The sequence below is a fragment of the Eptesicus fuscus genome, chromosome 1, assembly GCF_027574615.1.
Source record: "Eptesicus fuscus isolate TK198812 chromosome 1, DD_ASM_mEF_20220401, whole genome shotgun sequence".
Taxonomy (NCBI): domain Eukaryota; kingdom Metazoa; phylum Chordata; class Mammalia; order Chiroptera; family Vespertilionidae; genus Eptesicus; species Eptesicus fuscus.
In genome coordinates this window covers 27388972-27403268 of record NC_072473.1, presented here as the reverse complement: position 1 = coordinate 27403268, position 14297 = coordinate 27388972, and the positions used below count along the sequence as shown (strand labels likewise).

Below are 14297 nucleotides of genomic sequence, written 5' to 3'. Positions count from 1 at the left end.
CAGAATAATTATGCAAGACTAGAGGCCCAGTGCACGAATTCATGCGCAGGTGGGGTCCCTTGGCCTGGCTGGTGATCAGGGCAGATCGGGGCCATCTTGCCCAGTTCCAACTGGGGCCGATTGGGAGGTTGGCCAGCCATGGGAGGTTGGCTGTGGGAGCACACTAACCACCAGGGGGCACATCCTGCATTGAGTGTCTGTCCCCTGGTGATCAGTGTGCATCATAGCAACCAGTCGACCGGTCGTAACAGTCACTTAGGCTTTTATATATAGATAGATACTAGAGGCCCAGTGTATGAAATTTGTGCACAGGGGGTGTCCCTCAGCCAGGCTGCACCCTCTCCAATCCAGGACCCCTTGGGGGATGTCCAACTGCTGGTTTAGGCCCAATCCCACAGTCAGACATCCCTCTCACAATCCAGGACTGCTGGCTCCTAACTGCTCTCCTGCTTGCCTGCCTGATCACCCCTAACTGCCTCTGCCTGCCAGCCTGATTGCCCCTAACCACCTCTGCCTGCAGGCCTGATCACCCCTAACTACCCACCCTGCTGGCCTGATCGCCCCCTAACTGCCCCCCCCTGCTGACCTGATTGTCCCCTAACTGCCCCCCCTGCTGGCCTGATTGCCCCTAACTGCCCTCCCCTGCTGGCCTGATTGCCCCTAACTGCTCTCCCCTGCCAGCCTGATTGCCCCTAACTGCCACTGCCTCTGCCTCAGCCCCCGCCAACATGGCTTTGTCCAGAAGGACATCCAGAAGATTTCTGGTCTAATTAGCATATTGTCCTTTTATTAGTATAGATAGTAAAAGCATCCAAATTGGAAATGAAGAAGTAAAAGCATCTCTGTCTGCAGATGACACAATCTTATATGTAGAAAGCCTTATTGATTATACACCAAAAACTTAGCCCTAATTAATGCATGCAGCAATATAATATGCAGGATATCAAATCAACACACAACATCAGTTAAATTCCTATATATTAGCAACAAAGCATTTGAAAAGGAAACTAAGAAAACAATTCCATTAAATAAAACTTATTTAGATAAAATTACATATGTTACAAAATATGTGTGCACTGAATAAGGAAACCTGGTCAATATTTCAAATACTATGAAATACTTGCAAGAATTAAAAGTATACATTCTCCATTCTTTCTCACTTCAGTCCATTTAGTTACTCAGCATATTTTTTTCTTCCTCCAATACATCCGTTTAAATGTTATTACATTTTTATTATCCCTTAACAAAGAAAACTTGGACAAGCATTTGTAAAATAATTCAAAAGCCCTATATGAATATAACAAGACCATATATTATAGAACAAAATGAGAAATTAAATACTTATCTTAAGGAAAAGGAAATGGATGAAGAGAACTATGGAAGCAATTATAGGTCAATTTAGTAGCTTATGTTTTAACTAGTGGCCCAGTCCATGGATTTGTGCACATTGGAAGGAAATTAATTAGAAGGTGGCCAGTGGGGTGGGACTGGGTGAGACGGGCCAGACACGCCCTGGAGCCAGCCTCCTGTGGTCCCTCTCTGGCTGGCTGCACCTGGGGTGGCGCCATGGCTCAAAGGGCATCTGCAGAGTGAGTGGGGTCCCTCTGACAGGTGGGGTCCCTCGGCCTGGCCAGTGGGGATCAGGCCAAAACCAACTCTCCGACATCCCCCAAGGGGTCCTGGAGTGGGAGAGGGCACTCTGCAAAGTTGCTGTTGCTCAGCAGCTCTTGCATTGAGCATCTTCCCCCTGTGGTCAGTGTGCATCATACCTACCAGCTGGTCAGCCAGTCACTTAGCCTTTTATATATATAGATTGAAAAGACACTTAAATAATGCACCAAAATTTTGCCAATAATTTTTACTTAATATTTTCTAGAGAAAAACCTTTTGCTTGGCAATATAATTTTAATGTTATTTCTAAACAATTACATTTTTAAATTGCATCTTTACTTTTGGTTATTAATTAGCTATAGTAGAAGAGACAAGTAGTCAAATTCTTATAAACTTATTAGAAGAATAACATTAGACTCAACAACCTGACTGTCAACAATGAACCTTCAAACCAAATGCAGTAAATACTGATTATGAGAAGAGTATGTGTGAATATGAGAAGAATATGTGAAGAGATGATAATTTTTCCACAGTATATGTATATGTGATTATTTTGTTCCCTATATTCCTTTGTTCTGGCTAAGGCCAATCCAAAAGGGAACAAAAGTAAGTAAAAACCTAGATTGTTGGTGCTTGAGTTTATCAGAGTGACAGGAAAGTTATTAGATGACTTTGGAAACACTATAGGTACAATTGAAATAATAGTAGTGAACAAAAGCAACTGTCTAAGATACTGCATCATTGACTTAATGGAGATTCTTAGTTTGTCTGAAAAGAACATTACAAAACAACTAATAGGAATAGTAATTATTGCAGTTATACTTTCAATAGAAAAAACTTTACTTTGAAAAAATGGAGTTTTTTATCTGCTAAACCAGGCATCCTCAAACTACGGCCCGCGGGCCACATGCGGGTGTTTTTGCCATTTTGTTTTTTTACTTCAAAATAAGATATATGCAGTGTGCATATGAATTTATTCATAGTTTTTTTTAAAACTATAGTCCGGCCCTCCAACGATCTGAGGGACAGTGAACTGGACCCCTGTTTAAAAAGTTTGAGGACCCTGGTGCTAAACAGTCTAAATGATTGATTTTTCAAAAGGCTGCTTTAATTGTCAATAAAATAAACATTTCTCAGTATATAAGTCATTTTATAAAATTAGGAATTGTTTTTCTCTAATTTCATATTAACTTATAAAATGTAAATATCAGACTCAAGTTTAAAGACTGAGCAATGTTATTTTATGCTAATGGTTTTTTGGAAAATTATGCAAAACCATTTATTGAATGCTTACTCTATGCTCAACATATGCTACATCCATTACCTATTTAATTACTTAAATAGACATGAGTTAATTAATCATTTTATTTATTTATTTTTTAATTTTCTTTTAAATCTTTATTGTTGAAAGTATTATATGTCCCCCTTATTCCTCCATTGACCCTTTCTAGCTCACTCCCGCCCCATGTCCCAAGCCTTCACCATCCTATTATTTTTAAATTTATTTTTATTGTTGAAAGGATTACAGATGAAAGCTGAACAACCTGGGTTATACAGAAGGTTGGCTGTAGAGAAGGTTGGTAACTTACTCCAGGTCACACAGGTAATACGTGGCAAAGGCATACATATGTCCCTGACACCAGAGTATGGGAAATGGTACATTTAGTCATGTCTAAATATCACCAAACATACCATAGAATAAATGGTTTTGACTGGCAAAATAGCAAAATCACTCCCATACTTCTTCCAAAACATTTATTTTGATCTAAAGTGATAGGTCTTAGATACTGCTCAATTATCACTTCCAAAAGCAAGTTTCCATGGCAACAGTTAAACCTGGCAAACTTTTGACCTCTTTGCACTTTGTCTTCTCACACCCACCCTGTTCCTAGCACTGGCTTCATGCTTCATCACTTCCAATCGCTAATGAGGAATACTGTTAAGGAAAATTTCGGTAAGGCTGACCTTTAGTCAACTTGTAAATTTCTTGGAGGCACAATAATTTCATCAAGTTTTTTTTATATGTATGTGCTCTATGGACATTATATTACACATAATCAAAATAATTTTCATTGTTTTGTTTATAATATACTACCCTAATAAAATCTGAGTAGCGAGATTAAAGATGAAAGCCTAAGGAATCTTTTGCTAACCCTCTTCTTCTACCTTTTTATTTCTTTACTAGTGGCCCGGTGCACAAAATTCGTGCATGGGGGGGGGGGGTCCTTCAGCCCGGCCTGCACTCTCTCCAATCGAGGACCCCACAGGGATCGGGCCTAAACCGGCAGTCGGACATCCCTCTCACAATCAAGGACTGCTGGCTCCCAACCGCTCACCTGCCTGCCTGCCTGTCTGGTCACCCCTAACCACTCTGCCAGTCAAAACTTTGCCAGGTTTAACTGTTGCCTGCTTGCCCCCAACTTCCCCCCCTTGCCAGCCTGATCACCCCCAACTGCCCCCCATCTGCCAGCCTGATCGCCCCCAACTGCCTCCCCCCACTGGCCTGATCACCCCCAACTGCCCTCCCCTCCTGACCTGATCACCCCTAACCGCCTCTGCCTCGACCCCACCACCATGGCTTTGTCCAGAAGGATGTCTGGAAGGTGTCCCAGAAGGTCTCCCAGTCTAATTAGCATATTATACTTTTATTAGTATAGATTTTAACCTTTATTCTAACTCAATTTCTTTTATTTCTCCTTCAAAAGGCAAGGTGGAAAAACAAATTTATATGGATGATAAAGAACATAGTAGAAAACAACAACAACATAGTGCTGTAGCCACATCTGACTTTATTCTATGTACTAGAGGCCCGGTGCACAAAATTTGTGCATGGGGTGTGTGTCCCTCAGCCCAGCCTGCACCCTCTCCAACCTGGGACCCCTTGAGGAATGTTCGACTGCCAGTTTAGGCCCGATCTCTCTCACAATCCAGGACTGCTGGATCCCAACCTCTCACCTGCCTGCCTGCCTGATTGCCTCTAACCACCTCTGACTGCCAGCCTAATCACCCCCTAACCACTCCCCTGCCAGCCTGATCAACACCTAATTGCTCCCCTTCTGGCCCAATTGCCCCTAACTGCCCTCCTCTGCCAGCCTCGTCACCCCTAACTGCCCTCCCCTGCAGGCCTGGTCACCCCTAACTGACCTCCCCTGCTGGTCTGGTCACCCATAACTGCTCTCCCCTGCTTGCCTGGTCACCCCCAACTGCCCTCCCCTGCTGGCCTGGTTCCCCCTCAACTGCCCTCCCCTGCAGGCCTGGTCTCCCACAACTGCCCAACCCTGCCAGCCATCTTGTGGTGGCCATCTTGTGTCCATATGGGGGTGGCCATCTTTGACCACATGGGGGTGGCCATCTTGTGTGTTGGAGTGATGGTCAATTTGCATATTACCTCTTTATTAGATAGGATAATACAGCTCATCTCCCACTCTTTTTAAGCTCCTAACTTTTACAATTAAATGTATACAATTGACCCTTGAACAACATGGGGGTTTGGAGTGCAGATCCTCTGCCCAGACAAAAATCAGAGAGAGGAAAAGTTGGGGAGGTGAAAGGGGAGGAGGGGAGCAGAGAGGAGAAGAATGGGCTGACTATAGCTCAAAATCTATCTCTCACATGGAAAATTATTAATGGGCTTTCTAAAGCCAAATGTCTGCAAAGTGATCAGAAGGTTTCAGAAGATGCTAATGATTATGACTGTGGTGATATCTGAAGCCAAGCAGAGAGTGGGGGTGGGCAGGTTGACTTTTCCTTCACAGTACATTCTATTACTGTAGTACTAATTGGATCATTGTCTGCCATTCTGAAATTTCTCTTTTCTTGTTAATAGGTTTGGCAACCAGTCTATTCTCTGTACTTTCTTCTTTGGAGCAGCTTTCTATACCTTCTATGCTAAGTATAGATCAGTGGATTCCAACCTTTTTTTGGCCATGTCCTACCTAAAGCACCTTTAAAATTCTGATGCCCCTCCTGTGACATATAATTCTTATTATTCAAAAAGTGAGCTCCTATTCACATGGAGGAAGCCTAAAAGGCCATTAACTAGATCTAAACAAGCTTCCAAAGAACATGGCATCCATGAAAGAGAAAAATAAAGGAACAAAAGGACAGTTGAAGTACTGAGGAAGAAATCACTAAGAAATTGTTTAAAAAATAACAATAATAAAAATATGAAGTGATATGAAAAAATAGCAAAGAGTTTCAAAATATATAATAGCAAACTGAAATGCATAAATATGTCACAATATTTATATACCGTATATGAGGCCCCTGGAACCATAAGAAATACAAAAAATACACTGTTAATAACTCATTCTTGAATTGCCCCCATTAAAAATGAAAACGCCTCCCTGTGAGGCGGTGCCCCATGTTGGGAACCACTGGTATAGACCCTTCCCTAAAACATTCTTTACTGAGGCAAGCAGGGATGAGAGGCTAGTACTGAACCTCCAGGGCACACAAGATTGCTACTAGGTGCATGCTTTCTACACCACTAACTTGTATCCCTTTACCTGCATTACAATAATTTCCTCAGCAGGATCCAAATACCACAGGGTATTTAATGCTCTTTGAAATGGGGTAATATATTCCTTTGATGAATCATTGCCCCTCTGTTCTTCCCTATTATTCTTCTACACTTTTTATACACACCACTCCCTGAAAAAGCTTATAAGAATAACCTTTACAGCCATTCCCAAGCAAACAATTCTGTTGAGAGATCACCAATGTAATTTGTATAAATGAATGCTTTATTAGACATACAACATGAAAACTTGATACATACTAAAGATTTTAACCTATTGTTCATGTATCAAATGCAGATATGTTTTTATTATACACTAGAGGCCCGGTGCATGAAATTCGTGCACAGGTAGGGTCCCTAGGCCTGGCTGGCCATCAGGGCCGACCAAGTTCCCCGCCTCCCCACCTCCTCCTTCCCTTGCTCCCTCAGCGCCCTGCTGCAGCCACCACTGGTCGCCTTCCATGTTCCACGCCGCCCCCTGGTGGTAGCGCACATCATAGGGAGCGATCGAACTCCCAGTCTCCCGGTTGAACTCCCGAGGGGACAATTTGCATATTAGCCTTTTATTATATAGGAGGATAGGCCTATAAACAGACATTCTCATAGGATGCTGTCTGGTTCATAAATTGGTATAACCATTTGAAGCTACCATAATTTTAAACATAAATTCCCTTAATTAAACATTTCTACTTCTAGGAATTTGTCACACCAATAAATTCAAATAAATGGCCAAGAGAGTATAGTACTAAACATAAAATGTGTGCCTCAAAGCTCTGATTATTTAGAAAGGTAATGACTGAAATGGAAAACTAAATTTCCCTCTGGGTCATTTATTAGAAAGGGGAAATGTAAATTACATTTTCATTAATTGTCTTCATGTATTTGGGCTAATGTGGTAGTTAATAATATTTTATTAATGGTTTGCTTACCTTTGAATACACCACGTTTCCAAGAGCTTATGTGTAGAACATATGGAATTACACTACCAGGTTCTATGGTGATGCTTTGCTGTCCCCACACTATGGGAACATTTGAAGATACCTGGAAAACAGAGTTCAAAATCAAGAACTATATGTCAACATTTACATGAAATCAATGTAACAAGCTAAAGCATAGTAGAAAATGAAATATAATTTAAATACTTCCACTAAAACTGTTTACTTTTAAATAAAAGGCAAGCCCCAAAACTGCTACATACAGTAGAAGAAAAATCTGAAACCTATGAAAAAATAGAACGAAGAAGGTTCTTGCAAAAAGAGCGATGTTTATTTTCTGTTGCTACTTGTAGCAAGATCATTGATGCTTAGATAATCTGAGTGTCTTTTATAGGCAATGCTCCATTTTCTCTATGTAATTTTAATGTACAAATGATGAACCATTTCAATTAATTTCTACATCAGTATTAACAAAGTACAAAAAGGATATTTAAGCAACATTTGACCACAACTCTGGTTAAACCCAACTTTCAGCCTACTTAGTATTTATATCTTGCCACTCCCACTGCCCAGGCAAACACTAATCTATTTTATGCCTCTATAAATTTGCACATTCTGGACAATCCAATAGGAAAGAAATCATATAATATGCGGTCTTTTGTGACTGTCTCTTAGCATAATCTTTCCAAGGTTCATTTACATTGTGACATATATCAATACATCATTTTTTATGGATGAATAGTATTGAATTACATATATGATATGAAACATTTTGTATATCCATTCATAAGGTGATGAAAGTTGGGGCTGTTTCCATTTTTGTCTAATTGGAACAATGCTGTTCTGAAAACATATACAAGTTTTTGAGTAGACATAGATTTTCATTTCTCATGGGCATACAACTTGGAGTGGAATTGCTCAGGCAAATGATAACTCAATATTTAACCTTTTAAGTTACTGTCTTCCAAAACTGTTTTCCAAAATGGCTGTAATTTCCAACTAGCAATGTGTGATGGTTTCTATTTTTCTACATCCATCAGTTTTTATTGTCTGTCATTTTAATTATAGTCATCCTAATGAGTTCAAAGTGGCATCTTATTGTGATTTTAATTTTTATTTCCTTAATGACTAATAATGTGGAATATCTTTTTACCTACCTATTGCTCATTTGCATCTCCTCTTTGGAGAAAAGTCTATTCAAATTCTTTGCACATTTTAAAAACTGCGTTGTTTGTAATTTTAATTTTGTCCTGTTAGATATCTTTACATACTCCAGAAATGAGGCCCTTCTCAGATAGATGGCTTATAGATATTTTCTCTCATTCACTGGTTGGATTTTTCACTTTCTTCAAGGTATCATTTGTGTTTTATATAAGGTACTATAGCCATTTTATAACATTCTAAATTTGAAGTCCAATTTATTGATTGTTTTGTCACTTGTGTTTTTGGTGTCATATCTAAAAAGTAATTGCCTACCTGAAGGTCATGAATATTTACTGCTATGTTTTCTTCTATGATTTTTAGTTATATTTACTAAATTTGGTCTATAATCCATTTTGAGTTTACTTTTATACATGGTATGAGTTAGGGGTCCAAATTAAGTCTTTTGTGTGTGACTATGCAGTTCTCTCAGCACCATTTTTAAAAATCACTATTCTGTTTCATTGAATTCTCTTAGTATCTGTCAAAAATTCGATTAACCATTATTTTAAGGGTTTATTTCTGGACATTCTATTCTATTCCAATTATCTATATGTCTACTTTATGTCAGTACCACATAATCCTTAATATTATAGTTTTGTAGTTAAGGGCTTGTATGTTTTAAAATCAGGAAGTATGAATCATCCAATTTTTTCCTTATTTCACAAGATTGCTTTGTCTATTCTGTGCCCATTGTATTTCTATATGAATTTTTGGATTACCCTGTCAAATTCTGTAAAAATGTCAGTTGAATATGTAAATCAATTTAGATAATATTGCCATCATAACAATATTAAGTTTTCTGATCCCTGAGCATAGGATATATATTTCTATTTATTGGAAATATCTTTAATTTCATTCCATAATATTTTGTAGTTTTCAGTGTACATGTCTTGCCCTTCTTTTGTTAGGCTTGTTCCTAAGCATTTTACTATTTTTGATGCTATTGTAAATGATTATTAATTTCAGTTGGTCAACAGTATAGAAGCATGGAACAGACTGTGGAATCTCAGAGGGAAGGCAGGGGATGGAGTGGGTAGATAGGAAGAGATCAACCAAAGAACTGGTATGCATAACCCATGGACACAGACAATAGGGTGGTGGAAGCCTGGGGTGGGGTGGGGTCAGGGGTGAGGGTGGGCTAGATGGGGTCATGGGAGAAAAAGGGGGACATATGTAGTACTTTAAACAATAAAGATTTTTTTAAAATGTACTTTGGATTATTCACTGCTAATTTATAGAAATTGATGTTTTTATATTTGATATTATATCCTGTAAATCTTCTAAACTCATGTATTAGTTTTGAGAGCATAATTATTAAATTTCTTATAATTTTCTATTTACACTGAGTAGCCAGATTATTATGATCTCTGAACGCATAATATTCTGGCCACTCAGTGTACTTACGTATAAGGGAAAGCTTGAAAATCTTGATATGTCAAGGGACTAGGAGATAGTGGCCCCCAGCTTCTGGCTAGTAACTCCTCTGCTTCTTTCTAACTACCCACAATGCAGTTCTTATACATGGAAAAACCTTATTTTAAAATCCCAACTCTGTGGTCAGTCTACACTGAGTGGCCAGATTATTATGCGGTCAGAGATCATAATAATCTGGCCACTCAGTGTATAAGATCATGATATCTACAAACAGATATTGTATGATTTCTTCCTTTTCTATGTAGATGCCTTTTATTTCTTGTTCTTAACTAATTGCACTACGTACGATCTTCTAGTACAATGTTCAATAGAAGGTTCAAGACTGGAAATCCTTAACTTGTTCCTGACCATAGGGAAAAAAATCATTGAATACTTTTTCATTAAGTACGATGTTAGTTGTGGGAGTTTCATAGATGCCATTTAGCATGTCTCAAGCACACAGAATATTTTCCAGAACAGATCATATCATAGGACATACTAATAAATGATGCTTCAACAAATTGCATCATACACAATAATGGAACTAGATTAGAAATCAGAAATGGGAAAAAATTTGGGAAATCCTTAAATAGATGGAATTTTATACAACATAGTCCTAAATAACATGTCAAAGGAGAAATCCTAAGGGAAATTAGAAAATATTTTGAGCCTACTTAGTGGATAATTCCTTTCTTTTATTGTACTTCTCAACTCCAGAATTTATTTTTTATAATTCTATATATTTCTTGATATTATCTATTTATTGAAACTTTTCATTAATTCTTCAGACAAGATTCCTTTAGTTCACTGAACATATTTACAAAGGTTTGTTTAAAGAACTGGTATTTGTCTACTTAGCCAACATGTGGGCCTCTTCAGAGATAGCTTTCAGTGACTGCTTATTTTCCTGTGAGTGTGTGTGTGTGTGTGTGTGTGTGGGGTGGGGGTTATACTTCCCTATTTCTTCGTTTCCTTTTTATTTGCCTCATAAATTTTATTGTTTTTGTTGAAAAAATGTGCGTTTTATATAAGGTACTATAGCCATTTTCTAAATCAGATCACTGCTCCTCTGTTTTGTTCTCTGTTTTGTTAATGACTTTTCTGAACTAATACTGTGTTTCAGCATTCACAGTAGTGTGTATCCACTGAAGTCCCTGCTTAATTAGCTTTATGGTCAGCAATAATTTGTCACAGGTTTCTTTAAATGCTTTGAAACAATACATCATCTGCCCTTTGTCAAGGAGCATTGTATATGTGTTGAAGCACATTTTGAGCACTCAGTTATTTAAAACTGAATTAACCTTAATTTCCAGCTTACACAATGCCTCTGTGTCAGCCAGAAATGGAAAAAATGGGATCTTCTCAGGTCTTTCCTGAGCAAGTGCACAACTCTGCACACGGATGTGGCCTGCATGTTCCCCAGAAATATGTAATGCTTTTAAATCCCCTAAGGATGTCTGATTCCCCAGATCTTCCTTTCAAGTTGTTGGCCACAACTGTTATTGCAACCTTAGGCAACTGCAATGTCAAACAATAACTGTTGAATAGTTTGGAAAATGTCCTAAGGGTATGAATATAAAAATATTAGGAAGAACTGGAAAACATAATAAATATTATTAATACTTTCATGAAATATATAATTTAATAGGTGGTATCTTTAATTACAGAAAGAGCTTCACTAAAAATTTACACTCTATAAGTAAAATAACCATGTTATTCAGTTTTATTTGTGGATTAAAATGATACAGATATAAACTTTAATTATTAATATTTGTAAGAATTTGTTATGAATAGAATTCCACTTCTACATTTAATTAGATGTAGTTAATATAACATAATTATTAGTTTTAAAAGCCTACATTTTAAAAAATGCATTCATTCTGAAGAATAAAATATTAAAAATGTATAGACATTAACTCCACCATAACAACAAAATGAAATAAGCAATGTTATGAAATTACAGGTTTTTCTTTAACATGTTTTCCTCAAATTATTAACACAGGTTTCTTTGCTCACCAGTAAATTATGGAAGAGGAAAAGTAGTGTTGGAAAAATATTTTTTCCTTATATTTAGTAAATCTAAGTGATCATGATATTTCCTTCCTTCTTTCCTCCATTTGATTTTTTTAAAGTTTTTTTTTATTATTATTATTATTGATTTCAGAGAGATGAAGGAGGATGGGGAAAGAGATAGAAACATCAATGATGAAAGAGAATCATGGATCGGCTGCCTCCTGCATGCCCCCTACTGGAAATCACGGCTGCAACCCAGGCATGTGCCCTGACCTGGAATCAAATCAGTGACCTCTTGGTTTATGGGTTGATGCTCAACCTCTGAGCCACACTGGTCAAGCTCCTTCCCTTCTTTTTATATTTATTTATTTGTTTGCTTGTTTGTTTATATTTTAAATCTTTATTGTTGAAAGTATTACATATGTCCCCTTTTTTCTTCCACTGATCCCTTAGAGACTGCCCCTACCCCATGACCCCACCCCAGGTCTCCACCACCCCACTGTCTGTGTCCATGGGTGATTCATATATGCATACAAGTTCTTTGGTTAATTTCTTCCACACACCCACACACCCACATACCCACACACTCCCACCTTCCCTCTGAGATTAGACAGTCTGTTCCATGCTTCTATATCTCTGGATCTTTTTGTTCATCAGTTTATTTTGTTCTGACTGGCTTATTTCACTTAGCATAATACACTGAGTGGCCAGATTATTATGATCTCTGAAGGCATAATAATCTGGCCACTCAGTGTGTGTGTGTGTGTGTGTGTGTGTGTGTGTGTGTGTGTGTGTATGTATGTATTAGAGGCCTGGTGCATGAATTTGTGCATGGATAGGGTCCAGCCAGCCTGGCCAGGGGGAGGGAACATGGGTGGTTGGCCGGCCTGCCTACTGGTTGAACTCCTGGTCGAGGGGACAATTTGCATATTAGCCTTTTATTATATAGGATATACACTGAGTGGCCAGATTATTATGCATTCAGAGATCATAATAATCTGGCAACCCAGTGTACTCTCCAGGTCCCAGTTGGCTGTGCAGAGGCACTGCCCCAAAGTGGGCAGAAACAAAGAGATGTGTGATAACCACAGGTCACTCTGAGCAGGGGAGGATAAAAGGGGCCCTATGCTCTGATTTAAGCTTAGTTGGACACTCCAGAATGAGAGGAGCAGTTTCAAGGTTGTGGATAGTGGCTAATTTGGAGGATCCAAATTAGAAGTGGTGGTGGCAAGGCTTGTCCTGAGTACGCCCTCCCTGCTGGGGCTCTGAGGTTGCCCTTCCTTTCTTTTCAAATGCCACCCATTATATTTATATCTGCTCATTAAACAAAACTTCCTTAAAAACTATTATGTGTTTGATACTATGATTTATGCTAGCTTTAAAATATGGACAAGAGAGGCATACCCGTGTCTCACAATTTATAATATGATGGAAAACAACAAACAGGTAAGAGTAATATGATATATGTTTGATGGTGGAACAGGTATAAAAATGTTGTGGAAGCACATGAAATGGATCTACTCAGGTTTATGGGAATAGGTAAGGATTTTGGGGAAACATGGCATCTAGGACTTGCTCCAAACAATGAAAAGGAGTTACACAAATACAGAGAAATGGGAGGTATGAAGTTGGAGTGAGATTTCTAGCTGGTAGAAAAAGGAAATATTGTATACAAAGGCCTAAGTATAGCTGCAGCCAAAATTGGCAAGAGATGAACCTGAGCAGATAAGCGTTTGAAGGATGGTAAATGCCACTTTGAAAAGTATGTACTCCATCCTGAAGGTAAGAAGAGTTTTAGCAGGGGAGTAATAAAATGAGATTTTCATTCACAATATTCTCTCCATTTACAATTCAGCAAGGAAGGAAGAAGAAAACCAAAGCACACATTTTTCAAGATCATAAAAAAGCAGAAGGTGAACTCAGAGAAATTCTAAACTTGGCAGTATTCTCTAAAACTGAATTCAGGCAACTGTGATGGATAGCTATTTGAAGCTTCTTGTAAGGATTCTATTGGGCACACAACAATTTGTAGGTAAATATATGAGTGGAAAGTGGAAACTTGTATTTTGGGAATGGTTGAAATAAATCAAGCAAAGGGGGCTAAGTGCAAAATTTCATAAAAATAAAGATGTAAACAATTATGCATTTCTTCACATTCCCACTATTACTCACACTAGTAAATGATAAAATATACTTTTGTAAATATATTATTTTTATTGATTTCAGAGAGTAAAGGAGAGGAGAGAGAGATAGAAACATCAATGATGAGAGAAAATCATTGACTGGCTACCTCCGGCACCTGCAACCTGGGCATATGTCCTGGGCGGGAATTGAACCATAGACCTTCTGATTCATAGGTCAACGCTCACCCACTGAGCGATGCCAGCCTGGCTAGAATACACTTTTGAAATGTGCTGATAGGCTTCACATTAAAATTTCAAAAGTTGTTTAAAAATTCTTTTGAAAATACCTTTTCTTACCATGTACAATTTCTTCAAGTGAAAATATACATGATGCAAATAAGTAGATTTTAATATGTCTTATGATTATATATTAACACTTAGAAATAAAATTTGTTTGGTACTAATTCAGCTTTATAATTT

General features: G+C 38.1%; 1 protein-coding gene across 1 annotated transcript in view; it reads right to left on the bottom strand.

The window, feature by feature from the left end:
* Positions 1-14297, bottom strand: part of CFAP47 (cilia and flagella associated protein 47) — a 502125-nt gene that overhangs the window by 132392 nt on the left and 355436 nt on the right. The window contains exon 51 of the mRNA XM_054720946.1: positions 7060-7171. Coding sequence (XP_054576921.1) covers positions 7060-7171 — 112 coding nt within the window. The remainder of the gene's footprint in view (positions 1-7059; positions 7172-14297) is intronic.